Source organism: Suillus subalutaceus (genome assembly GCF_016647625.1).
Source record: "Suillus subalutaceus strain FC151 chromosome Unknown DFJ58scaffold_28, whole genome shotgun sequence".
NCBI lineage: Eukaryota > Fungi > Basidiomycota > Agaricomycetes > Boletales > Suillaceae > Suillus > Suillus subalutaceus.
In genome coordinates this window covers 1-17,071 of record NW_024540277.1, presented here as the reverse complement: position 1 = coordinate 17,071, position 17,071 = coordinate 1, and the positions used below count along the sequence as shown (strand labels likewise).

At 47.3% G+C, this 17,071-nt stretch overlaps 4 protein-coding genes across 4 annotated transcripts; 2 read left to right on the top strand and 2 right to left on the bottom strand.

The window, feature by feature from the left end:
- Nucleotides 1-668: 668 nt before the first annotated feature.
- On the bottom strand, nucleotides 669-3,310 carry DFJ58DRAFT_776707 (uncharacterized protein). Its single transcript, XM_041389520.1, has 23 exons — nucleotides 3,071-3,310; nucleotides 2,960-3,015; nucleotides 2,888-2,901; nucleotides 2,811-2,839; nucleotides 2,748-2,757; nucleotides 2,640-2,699; nucleotides 2,578-2,587; nucleotides 2,503-2,520; nucleotides 2,425-2,450; nucleotides 2,349-2,374; nucleotides 2,251-2,300; nucleotides 2,177-2,201; nucleotides 2,110-2,121; nucleotides 2,048-2,063; nucleotides 1,944-1,989; nucleotides 1,786-1,889; nucleotides 1,675-1,734; nucleotides 1,591-1,618; nucleotides 1,487-1,544; nucleotides 1,410-1,434; nucleotides 1,234-1,354; nucleotides 1,077-1,172; nucleotides 669-1,020 (listed from the first exon to the last, which is right to left on the bottom strand). The coding sequence occupies exons 1-23, from the start codon at nucleotides 3,174-3,176 to the stop codon at nucleotides 961-963; spliced, it is 1,056 nt and encodes a 351-aa protein (XP_041246139.1). The 5' UTR covers nucleotides 3,177-3,310; the 3' UTR covers nucleotides 669-960.
- Nucleotides 3,311-6,270: 2,960 nt separating this feature from the next.
- Nucleotides 6,271-9,117, top strand: DFJ58DRAFT_839558 (mitochondrial endopeptidase; the record flags this gene model as incomplete). The annotated part of the gene is made up of 15 exons (XM_041392527.1): nucleotides 6,271-6,420; nucleotides 6,478-6,483; nucleotides 6,541-6,894; nucleotides 6,945-6,965; nucleotides 7,021-7,152; nucleotides 7,204-7,398; nucleotides 7,456-7,589; nucleotides 7,645-7,814; nucleotides 7,871-7,957; nucleotides 8,022-8,298; nucleotides 8,367-8,459; nucleotides 8,510-8,589; nucleotides 8,644-8,773; nucleotides 8,843-8,984; nucleotides 9,040-9,117. 15 exons carry the CDS (start codon nucleotides 6,271-6,273, stop codon nucleotides 9,115-9,117), a joined length of 2,049 nt encoding a protein of 682 aa, XP_041246138.1.
- A 476-nt stretch (nucleotides 9,118-9,593) lies between these two features.
- Nucleotides 9,594-12,048, top strand: DFJ58DRAFT_776689 (uncharacterized protein). The gene is made up of 7 exons (XM_041389519.1): nucleotides 9,594-10,215; nucleotides 10,273-10,937; nucleotides 10,987-11,021; nucleotides 11,075-11,133; nucleotides 11,184-11,371; nucleotides 11,431-11,467; nucleotides 11,518-12,048. Exons 1-7 carry the CDS (start codon nucleotides 9,676-9,678, stop codon nucleotides 11,812-11,814), a joined length of 1,821 nt encoding a protein of 606 aa, XP_041246137.1. The 5' UTR covers nucleotides 9,594-9,675; the 3' UTR covers nucleotides 11,815-12,048.
- Nucleotides 12,049-12,340: 292 nt separating this feature from the next.
- On the bottom strand, nucleotides 12,341-14,350 carry DFJ58DRAFT_725556 (MFS general substrate transporter; the record flags this gene model as incomplete). The annotated part of the gene is made up of 11 exons (XM_041385253.1): nucleotides 12,341-12,404; nucleotides 12,459-12,572; nucleotides 12,634-12,694; nucleotides 12,753-12,943; nucleotides 12,997-13,210; nucleotides 13,261-13,477; nucleotides 13,526-13,542; nucleotides 13,600-13,609; nucleotides 13,665-13,884; nucleotides 13,937-14,017; nucleotides 14,070-14,350. 11 exons carry the CDS (start codon nucleotides 14,348-14,350, stop codon nucleotides 12,341-12,343), a joined length of 1,470 nt encoding a protein of 489 aa, XP_041246136.1.
- Nucleotides 14,351-17,071: the final 2,721 nt, after the last annotated feature.

Below are 17,071 nucleotides of genomic sequence, written 5' to 3'. Positions count from 1 at the left end.
TCGACAGGGAGCGGCATTGCCTCTCCATCTCACATCTTTCTTCCAGCCTATATCGAACCCGATGTCATCAAATCTTTAGCATGTCTGCAGTGCAATATGCCATGACTGGATGCGTATTCTGCAACTTCCTAGAGCTTGCCCTGCTCATATTCTCGGAATCTCGGATAAGCCAGGATGGTCAGCGGGATTGTGACCGGATCACAACTACTATCATCAAGGCTACCAAAGGGGTGGAGGAGGAAGAAGAGGAAGGCGAAGAGGAAGTGGACGAAGAGTATACTTGCTAACCCGCTTTGTCGCATACTCTGCGCGTGGTCACCGTGGATAATATGACGACATGGCATATCTTTGAAGATACGACACTACACCAAGAAGAGCTCCTCTCTTGTCGTGCGCGATGTGATCATGGGCGAGTTTGCTGTACTACATTGGCGACATTCATGCGTGTCTTCGTGATCTTATGGGCGGTACTCCGCCCAACCTCGAGATCGACGTTAATCCATCTCATGTTCCAGTTATTTATTTCACATACCGAGCATCGATGTAAAGGCATAGCGTTAGCATATAAACCCATGAACACTATTCGCGTCCAGGAAAAAATAGACGTTATCTTGGAGACTGAATGTTGGTTTGCGCGGGCCACGTCTAGAAAGCGCGGTTCTGAAAGATGTGGTTTCCCAAAATAATTGTTTTGGAACGTAGATACTTACTACGTACAATATGTACGATATATGCTATGTTATTCCTGAGTCCGTGATATAATGTGTTCCAAGTCCGAGCTACTTCAAGTAGGGACTAATGTGGGTTATGCACGAATCGACTGTAGCATCGATGGCAATATAATACAAGTGAGGGCGAAAGCAAGGAAAGCAAGTGCGAGAGCGACGACAGCGATAATTAGTACAATGATATTGATATTGATATTGTTAGGCGTGCAACCAGCGAATCGCAAATTCCGTATCACGACAAACTTGCCTTGTCATACGCAAGTTGTTCGCTACAACGAGAATGAATGGATTCCTACATAAATCCGTCAGATCAGGGGACATCTTCAACACCATATGACATGAACTTACCAAGTTATGGTCATCAGTGAATGATTTGCTCATTTCTTCGATTTCGCTACTCCTGCTGTTCTCCGCCTCTTGCGAAGAGCTCGATGACTGCTGTGTCTGATAATACGTTAGCTTAATGTCAATGCCGGATGACTGAGTCTTAAGGCGCGTGACTCACCCCCTTTGTGCTGCGGAATTGGAGCGCGCTTGGTAAGCCATCGTCTCGGGAATCGTGCCGATCAGAAAAGGTATCTTCTTCGTTGAGACCCATGCCGCGTCTGACTTCCCGGACGTTCAAGCTAAGAAAAAAAATAGGGACACGGTGTCTGATGATGTGTTAGGTGAATGACTTACAGTCCCAAGACAGTATTGGCGTAAACTATGATCTACCATGAGCCTGTGCGCGACGTGAGTGGGTGACAAAAACTCACTCCTGGATGCGACCATCTGGACTGCTACCCAGTATGGTTTCCCTGGCGAAGCAACGAACTATACATATGAGTTATGGAACTATGGTTGCCAGGTATCCACGTACTGTGCCAAGATACGCCAGCTGAATGATGCTGACCAATAGAAACACGGTTAGGCTGCAAAGACCGACGACACGGAGTGAACCTACATGAGTCCCAGACCACGGCCAACAAACAACATAGAAAGGTTTTCAAACACTCCCTTAGGCCTGAAGACAATGCGTCAGCGTTGCTTGTATCTCACAACATGAAACACTAACAGGGACATGTCTGGATAACGTGCTGGACGCAATGACCAATACATCGCAATAAAAATGATGATGTTCGCGACTGTTGCGAAGCCTTGGCTGATGCCAGCGATAACCTGTGATTTCGGGTGAACATTCTCCCGATGCAATTAATCAACCAAAACACTCACTGCCATAGAAGGCAAAGCGAATGCCGACAACTCCCTTTGCTGGAAACTGAGATATGAACGAGTCAGTGACGGCATCCAGGATCACTCTAAGATTATCCGCTTACAATTGCCCTACTGAAACTGCACTTTCGTCAATAAGATTCAATTAGATATCATACACACTAACCCAAGCCGAAAACTGTAATCAAAATCAATGTCAGGCAAGGTTTATACACGCGGGAAAGGATACTAACCAAAGGCGATGAAGGCACAAAAAAGCTGCGACGGGGTCAGTGGAAGTGACTGAGCATGGTTACAAAACGCATACCACTACCACGCTGACGGATCTCGAAGTGATACTCGTAGGACCACGACAAACTATTAAGCAATGAGATTGACATGGAATACACGAAAATCTTGGCTTACCAGTATGAAGTCGTTTAGCGAAGAATCTGAGGGGGAGTAAGAGATGTTACACTCCATCTATTATTGGTACCCTTACAATTGCGCAATCAGAGTGATAATGACCTAGAGTAATGCTGTGAGGTACGCCGGACGCCAGTGCTGAGTATAGACTCACCGAAAGGAGATCTTGTATCTTGATACGGCAGTCAGTGAGAAGCAGTCAAGGCATGAATATGCCAAAATTACTTACGCAAAAAGCTCTAGAAACATGGTCACAAAGGTCCGTAACACATTTCACGAACTGACACTTACGGAGTTGCATATATGACCTCCAGGTTCACGTCGAACATTGTTATCAGGTAGTCATATACTCTGTTCAGACGCGTTAGAGATTGGAGTAAATGGAGACGAAGCTCCTACAGGTCAGATACTATGAATCTAGTAAGTCAGGAAGACAGAAAACACGTGTGCGAGTGATCGCACCTAGACCGGCTGAAGTGGTATCAAGGACACTGGATATGTGTAAGGCGTAGTTCAAATTCGAATTTGGAATACATTACAATATTGCCCCAACCTGCGAGAAAGTGAGGATGTCAGACGCGTACTCGACAAATAGGGAAGGAAAACTATACCAAGACTTTTATCCACATATCATCTTTCGAGTATCGTGAAAAATATATGTACATCTCTGCAAAGATTAGACGACATGAGACAAATCTAATGAGACACCATAAAATACTCACGAAAGAACGTCAAGCCGTAGAAGAATGTCGCAAACGCAAAACCCAGGAAAATAACAACGAGATTCTCTGTTTCAGCAGGAGAGGGGGAGTTGGGGTCACTCATCATGCGTAGTGAACCGCAGATTGAAGGAAGGGTTTAAGAAATACGCATGAACGAGGATTATCATCTCGACGCGGTGTTATATATAACGTGAAATTCGATTAATATTCATTCACATAATAGTGCATAGTAGTATAGGCAAAGGACGGAGACGCCCATACTTGCCCATAGCAGGTCAAATTGAAATAGGGTTCAATTCAATTCAATTTCTGTGTCATGCGGGTGTATTATGTAAGCATGTCGCGAGCTATCAATACGGTGATCGCTTGCTCAGTACTACTTGAGACCAAATTGAAAAAAAAAAACCATTTAGTCCGAGGCCCGTCCTGACTCGACGGTCAGGTGACTGACGTCGGACTGGATTCAGCGCTCAGCCTGAGCTTTGAACAGCAGATCAACTTGACCCAGTTACCTAAGACTCATCGGATTGTTTGTTAGTCACTTCGGAGGCGATCAACGGTGATATAGCAAAGTCTAAAGAAATTCCCTGGATTCAGGTGGGTCCAACAGTCGTGCTGTAACCTACTACTTCCATTGCCGTCCATCCGGCGGTAAAATTGTATCGTTTATAAGAACCGATGTCCCGGTCGGCATCTAGCCTTTTCCGACCAATGTATAGGCGTACTGATAGTACTACTACTGCAAGTGGATAGTAGATACACGATCGTGGCCATCGCTGGGTGCGACGTTGCTATATGTCAGGCTTTCAAATTCGAGACTCCAATATCCAATTATAAGTCTCCAGGCGCTCGCGATGTCCTGCGATGTCACGTCCTGTCAGGACGACTCATTCACATGCATCATATAAATTTCTTGGAAGTAATATTGTCTCGGGGCGGAAAACCCATTCAGATCAGTATGTACTGTCACTCGCACGATGAACGGTACGATTCTACGGGACGCCGGTGCTGCAGTGCATCATGATGCGCGACGTAACGCTGGGAATCACGGCACTGGTGTCCATTGTGCCACTGAATTTTGAGTGACGTGGTGGCGCTGCGATAAGGTCAGCTGTTTAAAAAAAATTGAACGGCGTGAATATGATAGTATTGAGTAGATTATACAAAGTGTTCAAAAAGGAAGGCTAACACACTAAAAATACGATAATAAGTTAACAGGTCGAAAGACGTAACTCGGGTGAAAAGATGGAGTGAGGCATGCGAGTAGCGGGAATACACGAATTATATATTGGCGTACCGCTCTGCAACATTAAGTTGAAGCGAACATGTTGAGTAGAGCTGAGAGGGTGCTCGTGGCTCAGGGGTTGAAGTTGTTCGAAGGAACCGAGTGTTACGAGGTTGACTAAGAGCAGGGTGCCAGGAACTCTATTAAACCCTCAGCGGGCCTGACCCATAACATATTCCTGAACCTTTTCCCGACCCTTTCTATAGAGTATATCATATGTAGTATGTCCGACGTCCGTGAACACAACATAGTCTAATCATTTCTCACTCAAAAATGGAATCGATTGATCATACATCGCTACTTGACAAGGTTTAGATAGGGTCGGGTCTGCCGCAGCTTAGGGCTAGGAATGATGACGGTCAGGTCCTAGTCTTGCTCAAGTTTAGGATGTGCCTTAAGACTGTCTGCTTGATTTACTGCACCTTGAAGTTTTGGCGCTGCGCGCTGTAAGGTGTAGGTACGAGTCGTTTAGGACAGGTTTGGCGACGAGCGGTGCTTCAAGCTTCAAGATGGATCCCAAGTGAACGCGAACTGAATGAATTGAGCAGCCCTCCTGGACCAGAAATTCGTACCGGACATAGATTCAAACAATGTGATATCTGGCCTAGTTGGTACTTTCTACAGATGCGGCTATATTATTATTACAAAATGTAAGTAGCAGGGTCGCTGATCTAGTACTTTCACAACTGGATGGCGACATCGATTGATCAAGGGACTCGGATAGGAACGAAGTCATATAGCTCAAACTTTATGTCTTCACGGCACATTGTAGGTAAGCAGCTAGCTGCATACTCGCGCTATTGAAATGTCGGCTCCAAAACTTTGTTAAAACACGCCCTGTGACAATCCCAAGTTGAAGGCCAGGGTGACAACTCCCGCGAGCATACCGGTCTCCGAACACCACCGTGATCCGACAGGGTTCCAGGGGAGCAGCACACGAACAGGGCACAAGTACTAACGCAATTGATGTAAGTTTGGTATTTTTCACCACTGGCAAGTACTTACTAGTACTAGTGTAGTACTTAAGTAATCCGAGTCGGAGCGATGCACGCGCGTGACGTGACAGTTAATTTGTCGAGAGCGGATAAACTGTTTGCTTCTAGTCGCGAATGCGATCGACCTCATGGTGGGTTGATCAACGCACACTTCTGAAGATTCTCGTACTCGAGATTTACTAGAAAAATAGCGTGCAATACAGTCACTGAGTCAGCGATCCCTGGGTCTGATCCCTGCAGGAGTTGGAGTTGTGTCGTGTATTTTTCATTGACTCGGAGAACCCCCGTTCGTTGGCTAAACTCACAATCCTCGGAGACGAACCAAAGTGACATTAATCGTGCAGGATAACAACACGAGTATCTGCTAGAACGCACCCAAATTTTGAAAGCTATATATCGAAGAGCCATTTGTTCCTGCAGTTGTAATTAGTAGCGCCATCTGGATGAATTACAGTTATAAACCATGAAACTCCGTCCCACTCGGACTCGGTTAGAACTACCACTAGTACTATTACGTGGACAGTGGACCAAAGAATAAGGGTTTATTCTACCGCTCAGGAAGGTTAATGATTGCCCGTGTATGCTCTGCGTCCTCCAAGTCTACTTGTCTTCTGCCACGTCCCAGACTTCCAGAGTCACGCAATGTAGAATCCTCGTGTTTTTGGCAGTTTGCACATAATCCCGGTAGATATACTGGGTCGGTCACGCACACCAGCAACAGCACATATATTCAAATTGATAGCTCCAATCCAGCGCTTAAATACCCCACACGGATACAATCTCTATCCTCGACATCCATTGGCTTGCGCCAGAGTCGTCCGCGAACCCAATTTTCACGATTACAGACCACAAGATCGTTCTCCAGCAGCTCGCACGCAAAATCTAGCTTTGCTTTCTCGCTATTAGAAAGTGATCCTATCATGGCTTCGTTGACTCCGCCACAGGCTCCTCCTAAGTGGAATCATACTCCGGAAGAAGTGTTGAGTGTCACCAAGCGGGCACTTGCGCAGAATAAGGCGGTTAGTGACAAAGTCGCAGCTCTCTCAGAGGCGGAATGCAATTTCGAAACCGTAAGTGACCTGTCTTACGTGCATCGTCAAACTGATCATCTCTCATTCGATTCGTAGGTTTTTGTGAGTGATCCTTCTGATCAGTTGTCATCGCATTTTGAGACAAGCGTCCGACTTTAGTTACCGCTTGCTGATGCAGAGGCAGAGGTCCTCATCATTTGCGAGCCTCTCGGATTTTATCAGAACGTCTCCACTTCCAAAGAACTCCGAGATGCCTCGAACCAAGCGGAAGTTCTTCAGCGGGATTTCGATGTCGAGGAGTCCATGCGTCTTGACGTATTCAAAGCCAAGGCCGCTGCAGAGAAAAATCTGCGCGAATCAGGTGAATGGGAGAAGTTGAGCGACGAGCAGCGTAGGCTCGTGGAGAAGATGGTGTTGGATGGCAAGAGAGCTGGTCTTGCACTCCCTGAGAAGGAGTGTGAGGTGCTGATGAAGTTGAAGAAGGAGCTTTCGCAAGCTTGCTTGGATTTCAGCGTAGGTATGGTTTCTTCAGTGTTTAGGCGTTATGCTAATAGGATTTGTAGAAAAACTTCAATGAAGAGGACGTGAGATCACTCATTTTGCTTTGATTCGTGATAATGACCACTCAAACATACATAGGGTCTTATCTCGTTCACGCTCGAAGAGCTGGAAGGAGTTCCGGGTGATGTCATCTCGGGCTACAACAAGCGCACTGAGGGCTCAAAAGAAGTCTATGATGTCACTTTCAAGACGCCAGATATCTTCCCAATCGTATGTGGTATCATGAAGAGCTTCTGTCGATTTACTTGAGTAATATTTCAGTTCAAATCTGCGCATAATCCAGCCACGCGACGCAGTGCTCAAGAAGGATATGAAGACCGACTCAAACAAAATGTGCCTTTACTTGAGAGGGCGCTTGACCTCCGTCGGCGCATCGCCGCGATGCTTGGCTATGACACATGGGCAGACTACATCACCGAAGTGAAGATGGTCAAGTCTGGTAAGAACGCCGCGGACGTGAGTGATTGGCAAATTTTCAATTACTCCTGTCAAACCAACATACATGCACCCTAGTTCCTGGATGACCTCGAGGCGAAGCTGCGCCCTGTCGGAGAGAAAGAGCGCAAAATTCTCCTTCAACTGAAGAAAGAGGAACACGAGAAGCGCGGACTTCCGTTTGATGGCGAGTTCTACATCTGGGACTACAGGTAAACCACCACGTTCATCAGTGCTACAGGACCTCGCTCAATTGTATCATGACAGGTACTATGACCGCGTCTATATCGAGAAGACACTCAACCTCGACGAATCTCTTGTGAAGGAATATTTCCCGGTCTCGGTCGTTGTTCCCACGATCTTGAAGATATATCAGGACCTACTTGGAGTCAAGTTCATTGAGATCAAGAACGACAACAAAGATGTCTGGCATCCAGGTGCGTGGCACCCGCCGTACTGGACAAACTTTCAATTGTCTAAATTCTTGCTGTAGAAGTGCAACAATTCGCTGTGTGGGACATGGATGCCAAAGATGAATCTGCATTTGTAGGATATTGCTACCTTGATTTGTTTCCCCGCGGTAAGGGAACGATGCTTCATTTGTATTTTGATTTGTCCTCGCTGAACCTTGTTCTATTTGCCAGCCGCAAAATATTCTCACGCAGCTGTATGGGGCCTTCTCCCGGGCTATGAGCTACCATTGGGCAAGCGTCACTACCCGCTGACGGCAATGGTTGCGAATCTCGCTAAGCCAACTCCCGAGCGGCCCGCTCTAATGCGACACGACGACGTAACAACATTCTTCCATGAGATGGGCCATGTTTTCCATGGATTACTGAGTCGGACGAAGTACGCGCGATTTCACGGTACATCCGTGGCAAGAGACTTTGTTGAGGCGCCGTCGCAAATGCTCGAAAATTGGTGCGTGTTTTGGACAGATTGATCTTGAAGGAATGTGCTATCAGAAGGGTGCTGACGGCATGGAACAGGTGCTGGGAGCCCAAAGTGCTCGAGAAAATGTCTAGCCACTACAAGACACAGGAGCCGCTGTCGCCGGATTTGATAGATAAGCTGATAAGGAGGTATGTTTCATCTTAAGGTTTTCTAGAATGAAAGATGATCAGTGACACAGCCGCTACGTAAACGTTGGGTTATTTTACCTTCGGCAACTGTTCTTTGCCAAGTTTGATCTCAAAGTGCACGTGGATAAAGGTTGGATGCATGTGTTATTATTTTGGCTTGCAGGGCTGATGGGATGTTGTACAGAGGCGGCAGATTACACCAAACTCTGGAATGACCTACGTGAATCGATCTCGCTCGTGAAAGGGGGCAAAGCCCAGCCAGGACAAGGCACCTTTGGACATATCGTCGGTGGCTATGATGCAGGTTACTATGGGTGAGTCATGCCATTGTATTCTGATGGGTCACCGACTGAAACCGACACTCGGGCGAATGTGATAACCAGGTACACATACTCTCTCGTATTTGCCGCGGACATGTATGCGACAGTTTTCAAGAAGGATCCATTGAATCCTGCTTTGGGCAAGCTTTACAGGGACAAAATTCTCTTTGTAGGAGGTAGCCGCGATGAAACGGACTCGCTTGAGGTGTGTCACATCCTTGCAATACATTCTGAGGGTAGTAGCTGATGTGATGGAACAGGATTTCCTGGGTCGATCGCCGAATTCCGATGCATTCTTAGAGGAAGTTTTTGGGACAGTTGCTAACGCGAACCTGTAAGGAATGAGCCGAAGCAGTGATGTCCTCATGTACAATACACATTAAGTAGTCGTGTCACAGCAGAGAGGTCCTCGCAACGAGTACAATAAATAGTTGTGTCATGGTTGGTATATGAATTGGGAAAGCCACGTGTGTGGGGTTTACTGATTTAGGCATCCCCCTTGCACTGCCCACCGAGTGATAGCGAACGAGTTCAACAATAGCACCACCATAACAGCAACCAACGCGGATAAATATCTAACAGCAGGCGTGTCATAAACTCGAGGATACAGTTTATCTGCAGATCTAACCTGATATTAGGCTCTAGACGAGACTAGAGCGGGAACAAGGATGAACGGGGGAAAAGAAGCAAAAGTGAGTGCTGGGCGTGTCAGCCAAGACGCTGTCATGCTCCCGTGTACATTTCACCTCTAATCTTCCTCCGCGAACCTCTCGCCATTTCTAGACATCAATCTCGAACGACGCAGCCACCGATCTCAAGAAATCCCTTGCGACTCAGGTAAGCGCCACCCTTTGTTTGAATCGAACCATTTCAGTCGCTGCTTTCTTGTCTTGGTTATGTCTGCCACTACTGAGCCTAGCGTGCGTCCAAGACGCTGGCTAGCATGGTACGGTCCGCAGAGGGATGGTACCAAGGAAGTGGCCAGACCAACTCTTCACCTGGACACAGGGTTGGCGTCTTCCAGAGAGGAATGCGAGCAGAGCGAGCAGACCATCCATTCTGCAGACCCAGGTGCGAGCTGTGAGTCAGGCTTAAAGACTTCGCGGCCTAGCACACCGAGACGCAACTCCATTTCCTCCTTATCTCATTTACTTTCCTTGCATTCATCTCCTCACTCCTCTGTTTCTCATCTACAGCAAGATGACCAAGCCTCGCCACAGAATGCCGCATCATCGTCGTCTACTATATCGGCCCCCTTGGCATCTGCCGTGAAATCACCTGAACTGACACCTCGCTCCGCCGGATCCTTCGGGAAGATATCTTTTAATTCCATGATGGGGGGTCTTTCCGCGCTCTCTTTGTCTCGCACGATAACGAATGAAGACAAAGACAAGGAAACTCGCGGACGCAAACGAAAACCTCGCTCCTCGTCTTTTGTACTCCCGTCTTATCACAAAAGACAAGGACAAAGACAAGGACTACAGCATCAGTAGCTTCCAAAGAATCCTATTCGTGCTCGCTCGTCATCTCCCTTCAGTCTACGCCGTTTCCGTCCTCGCGATCGCGATGCATCTCCCGCTCCTCTGCCTCTCGAAGATTCGGACTGTGACTCTGTCATCTCACGACGACTTGCCGTCCGGCCTCGCAATGCTTTCACAGATGATATGGATTCAGGTTCGGAGTACGCTGGAGAAGAAACGGAAGATGAAGAAGATGATTGGAGTGAAGATGGCATGTTTGATTTCGTTACCGAGAGGAACACGGAGCAGAATGCGCTTATTGCTGCCCATGAGATGTCAATGGGAGAGCTAGACCCCGATGACGTCACTATGGATCCCGACCCATTGGGTGAAGGTGTCAATGTCGTGGTGCCACCCGAACCCTATTTTCCTTCTACTCTGAACCGGTCGAGCTTCACCTCAAAAGGCAAACGTGGGGCCCCTAAGCGAAAGAAGTCCCGGCATCATGAAACTCTTCCTTTGAAGACTGATCGTCCACTATTCCAGCGTGATAGGTGCACGATCACCATGACCCAAGGCGATCCGGAGGCATCAGGAAGACGGAGGCGGATGTACATTGTTGCTAGTGACCTCAGCGAGGAGAGTCGTTATGCTGTTGAGTGGGGTATCGGCACAGTGGTTCGAGACGGTGATCATCTGTAAGTGTTCTCACCCTTGTCGTGGTGCACTGTCAAATTTATGGTACAGGCTCATCGTTACAGTTGTCGAGAACGAGAGTAAAGGTAATGGCACCTTGAACATATGCTCGTACCTTGTTTTAATTTACGTATTGCAGTCGACCCGCCGATCCCCAACCAAGTGGATCGCACCACCAGACTTCGTTCCCAACAGGAAGTAAGATAGACCTCATATCAATTTTATTGTGAACTTATATCGGGGCGTAGCGTCAAGGCCTTGCCTACATCCTTGTCCGTCAAGCAACGTCACTCTTGCAGCGCACGCACTTGCACGTGACCGTATCCTGCCAAGCATGGCACTCTAAAAATGCACGCCACATGCTCCTTGATATTGTTGACTATAACGAACCCACGATGCTGATTGTGGGGTCCAGAGGCTTAGGTCAGATTAAGGGGTAAGTGCACACGATGGTGGCTGCATCACGCCACTAAACCAGTGTCACCCTCTCCATAGCATTCTATTGGGCTCAACATCACACTATCTCATTCAAGTAAGTCTTTTCATAGCTCTTACGAGATTCTCATCCTGACACTATATCAGCGATGCTCCGTGCCGGTCATGGTTGCCCGCCGCCGGCTCAAGCGGCCCCCGAAGCGCTCCGCTCATCTTGCCAAGAACCGCATGCACGTCTCCCTTGCGGAGGCCGGGATTGACAGAGTCGTCCCCAAGGTTGACCAGGATGTGGCGGTAATGCGGGACGAGATGCAACGTGACGACGATCGGCGAGGTAAGGAGGAGGAGAGAGATATTGACGAGGATGGGGAGGAGCCTGGGGAGGAAGGCGAAGGAGATGGCGCGGAGGGCGAGGGGTACTTGGGCACCAAGGTTGGGGGGTGACAAAATGCGAGCTTAAAGCTCGTTGATTCCCCCGTGCATTGATTCCTCTGGGCTTTAGCATTGAACTTCTGTTTTTTTTTTTCCACTTCAGGCGCACCAAGATATGAGTGGTTGTTGATACCTGAATGATGGGATGAGCACCACAGCTTGGTGTTGTACATATGATAGTCATAGACGAAAGTTTTTACTATTTGTAACATTGGAGCATTATAAATCGATTAAGCAACCACATTTTATCTGTGCAATCACACGGTGCCATGTAAGTGTAGTGGAGAGTCCTTACTTGGGTGTGTCCGAAGTTTGCATGGGACGACATTAACACATCGTTTCGAGGAACCAACATCTCAGCACGAGGGGATGACATGACCTGAACCTTCAACTTGAAATGACAGCAGAATCACCATTAAGTGTACAGAAAACTAAAGACAAGTTATTGATCGTTAAATACCTTACCATGAAAACCAAAAGATAATAATCAAAGCATAGACTCGGAGCTGTTCGTGACCAATACATTAGTATCGTGATATTACGCGTGCGCCGTCGTAACCACCACTGGGGGCTCAATCGGTTCCACGCCCTCAATGTGCATCCTGCCATAGAGGTCAACACCAGTGACAGGTCCATCAGTCGTCATGGACACTCACAGAACCTCATCCTCAATATCCGTGTGGTCAGTGACGCGAATGTACACCATTGGTGCGGCGAAGATCATGCCGGCGACTGTGAGACACCACGTTGACAGGAAAATGTTCATGTATCTGAAATCATCGATCATCAATCCAGCGGTTTTTTCGCAAAACGGAGGGATAATAAACTTACGGGGCACTAGCACCATCGGCAGCCCAGACACTTACTGCACCCGTATTTTGCATGCACTTGTCTGTGTGGGTTCTTGATCAGTATCGAACTCGTACTTCCGATTCAGGGCCAATACGCACAGAAGCCAGCGAACACGGCCAGCTTGGCGGGATCGTTCGACATTGCGCCCATCAGCCAGTATGCATATGTCTGCCACATCGAATCCAGGAGTCCATAGAAAATCATGAGCCAAACATGGGCAGGGAAGTTTGAGTCGTAGATATCGATTTTGTAAGCACCTGTCATAGCCTCCTCAGACCGCGTATATGTCCTAAGGATCGCATTGATGTGAATTTGGACGTGCGGTGCGGTAAGATGACTTACTTTTGGTAAAAGTATGCCCAGGTGTGGACGACAAAAATCATGAGGAACACGAGGACCCAACCGTAGAAGGCACGGACTCTACGCCGGACCTTCGTCTGGTCAAGGACAAAGTAACCAATGAAAACGGATCCAAAGATCTGTGATGTCCAGTACATGAAGTTGTTGAGACCCCGAGCACGGATGGTGAATAATGCGCCATTGTAATCATTGAATTCTGTATGACCTGTCAGTAACCACACTGATCCTAAGAAGAAATATACGAACGCCAGGTGTAGAAGTAATTGCTGGCAAGGAACATCGGAAAGAGGAGTATAATCCAAGGGTCTGTCTTCAGGGCTACGAACAGACTTAAAAACTCCGTCTTCCAGGATGGGTGGCGGACCAGGTTCACGCGAGTTCCGTCTGTGCGGACCATTTTGTCTGGGTCCGCCATGAACAGCGGGAGAAATACACCGATGAGAGTCAGAATCAAGAAGCCAACCTAATGAACCATCAATTTCTGTTAGCAATAACGGATCTAATGACTTACATATGTTCCATTGCCAACTGGACACAACAAAATCATTCAGTTCCGCGCTGAGATAGCAATATTGAACCCCTTACCGCTGTTGGCCTTTCAATGGAGGATATGAGCGTCCACAGATTCACAAATGTAATACTTCACCCACCGTATTGTTGAAATTGAGTGCAAACGCAACAGCAGCCCCGACAACCGCTCCAAGGTTGAAGATGGCCCAAAAGATACCAATGTACATGCCTTTCTGAGCCTCAGTGGGGTATGACATCATCAGCGAGCCCTGCGCGCTCCAAAGAAAAGCCGCACAGACGCCGAGGATGGCACCAGATGCAACAACAAAATCACCCGCACCAGCATGAATGTTGACAGCGCTAAAGGGCAATGTTTGAGAAGAACTATTGATCGAATGATAAGGCATCTTACAGGAAGGCAGCAATATACAACGAGTAGCCCCAGGTGCCAAGCATCAGAGTCCGTCGAGGACCAATCACATTGTTGACCGTACTGCAACAATAATATTAATCACTATAGGCAAAAGCGACAGTGATGACCTTACCCGGAAAAGAACCCAAAAAAAGCAAAAGTCGCGGACAGGCTCGCGTTAGCGTTGGCCTGGTCCTTAGCGTTAACCTGGCCACCACCTCCAAGACCACTAAGTGCGTTAAACATGCCGGGGCACACGAAACACACTAATCCCAACATCGAAATCTGTGCGGCGGGGTGGTAGTAGTATGCCCTCCATCCCGTCGGACGGTCAAAGATTTCGGCGCGCTGAGAACCAGAGTCCTCGCTGCTACCGCTGCCAAATTTCTCGACTTCTGCTTGCCCGTCAGACATGGTGGTTAAGAGATGTAGCCAGTAACAGGACGACGAAGTCCACTGGATCAGTGATTCTTATAACGTGTTATCAAGCGCTCATGTGGTATGAAGGACCCATGTGGCACGCGGCGTATTGAGACCCGTGGCAGAGGCAATTGTAAGAAACAGATTGCGCTAAAATAAGCAATGCCGGCGAGGGAAAACAAGGGGAACTGCACTCTACTTACTTACTGCCATCAGAGAACCGGTGAACAGATGAGAAAGTTATTTAAAGTAATATATGTTGGAATCTGAGAGATCCAAGATGGAACGGAGAGTGAGTGAGAGGTACGAGCACAAGCCAAAATGGACAAGGGCGAGCGATGTATTGACATCGGCTCGCGTCCTACAATACACCTGCACCTGTAGTGTTGAAGCTTCAGTTTAGACACGGACCTTGATGCATAAAAATGTGACAGTGAAGCATCAAGCCAGAGAGTACTGCCTTCCCTACCAAATCCTTAGCCTTCAAGCATCGAGCTAGAGACGAGGCTGACTTAAGGTTCTCGCAAGCCAGAGATCTGATCTCAGTGCCCGATTTCATCATTGGTGCCTCTCCGTAGACTCGTGACCAGCCCGTCTGTGAGGCAAGCCGTCGGTATCGGATCACCTGAGGCTCCCACGTTGTCAAACTTGTTAGATGTACCACTGTACCGGTGCGGTGTGTCCGGTCTAAGTAGAGTGCGTTTGAGTGATTCCCTGCCAGTACGAATAATTTTGGATATTTCGGGGCCTTTGCAAGCTTACCTGGCGACAACGCGACACATCCGGACATAGTGCCGATGTTCATAGCTGCCGGCGGCTAGGAAAGTCCCGTGGAGTACTTGCGTTCATTGTAGCCTCGGTTGCTTACATAACTACAGGAAAAAAAGACATAGAAGACGAGATACTAAGCATTAGTCATGACCAGAGACCTCTAGGATATCCTGTAAGATGCGAGACTGTTGGAACTCGGAGGTTAAGCAAACTCGAGCTGAGTCTGTTTGACGGAACAATGTGTGCGTTTCGTCCTATTACTGTAGAGTTACAACACTAAATTTGTCACGCGTCACACCGCGCTCTGAATCGAAGCTATTCAATGTGACCGTTACACTGGTTTTTGCTAAAATGTGACATGTGGTAAATGTGACGGGAAAAAAACATACAGTGCTTCAATGAGACCAAAAATTGTCATACATCTACAGTAATACACCGTCATTTGAGTTTCCACCATCATTTGGGTTCGAGTCAGATAACACTCGATCCCGCACCATTTCAGTCATAATTTTTGTTGGATATTTTGTATTTCATGCACAACTACATACCACCAACATCTGTATACTAAAAATATTTCATCTGAAAACATGATGTTATGTTTTGTAGTGTGAATTTCATTGTTTTGTGCAACAAATAATGTACTCCCTTTCACCTCTCTCTCGGAGTGTCGAAATATATAGTCATGACCTCCACTTATCATATTGTCAAGCTCCACAAGTGATCCCACAAGCCAACAACGTGCCACAGCAATGCCGGTGTGACAATCATACCAGTGCTGGGCGCATATGAGTGTCATAGGCATATTCTGCCTTGCCTAGAGGAAAAGAGTAAAGCTGCTAGTCACCAGCACTATCAAACTCCCAAGCTATCCACTTTGGAACCACTTTTCTCCCATAGCGTGCTACCCCGGTCCGACGCCTAGGTATTCTGTCCTCCCATGTCCTGCCTATGTCCACCTACCTCCACTGGTGCATTATTTTTCCTTAAATGTCACTACTCATCAGTCGCAGGTCTTATTACATGTATCCTTGTGTTCCGCAGCACTGCATGTTTTATTACCTGTCGCTACATTGTGCCCTTGCCAGTGTCGCTACTATACTCGCCCACACAATTCCGAACCCTTATGCAGTATGATAAAATGACCCGTTGCACATACAGTACAGTACTTCCCTTCCCCGGACCTTTGCTGGTGTCGGAGTCACTTTAGTCGCTATATCCTAGTCTTGGTGCAATTGATTCCACTCTTGCCAATCTCTTTGATTGCGTGTTGCTTGACTTGCTTTAAGTGTGCGTCGCTAAAGTTCCCTCTTAAGTTTGACTTTGCAATGTCGGGATCACTATCAGTAGTCGAGCTATAATCTATTTGCTATCAGGCATTTCACTTGCACTGTCTTATCTTACTCCTCGCTTTCGCTCCCTTTGATTTCTTCTTGCTTTTGCTAGTTGGACGTTGCATAGTGCTATTGCATAAAAAAACTTGCATAGCGCTTCTCACTTATACGCACGTTTCTCTGTCAGAACTCACTTGTCGCTGATCGCTATAGCGCTACTCATTGGTTTTTGGTCTTAGGTCGCTATAGGTTTTTAGTCCTTCATGCCATCACTTCCCTTGCATATTAGTAGGGAGTTGCTTCAATAGCAGTCCTCTTGGGTCGAAATACTACACTCGCGCCTATTTGGATAAGTAGTGCTAGTTTCTAACCAGCCTAGTTGCTATTTCTCTTTCACACCTGGTCAAGAGTGTCTGAAGTAGTCTATTAGCAGATCTAATCAATAGAATGAAGTAAGATGCAAGCCTAATTTGATCAATGCGAATCATTTGCTGTGGGCCCGTGACACAGTCACGTTGAGCTCAGTGCCATTGTTTAACTGGCTCATCCAAAGCAACAGCACCTGTCAACTCACATAGTACCTCTCAAATGGCCAAGCATGCACTATCTATCA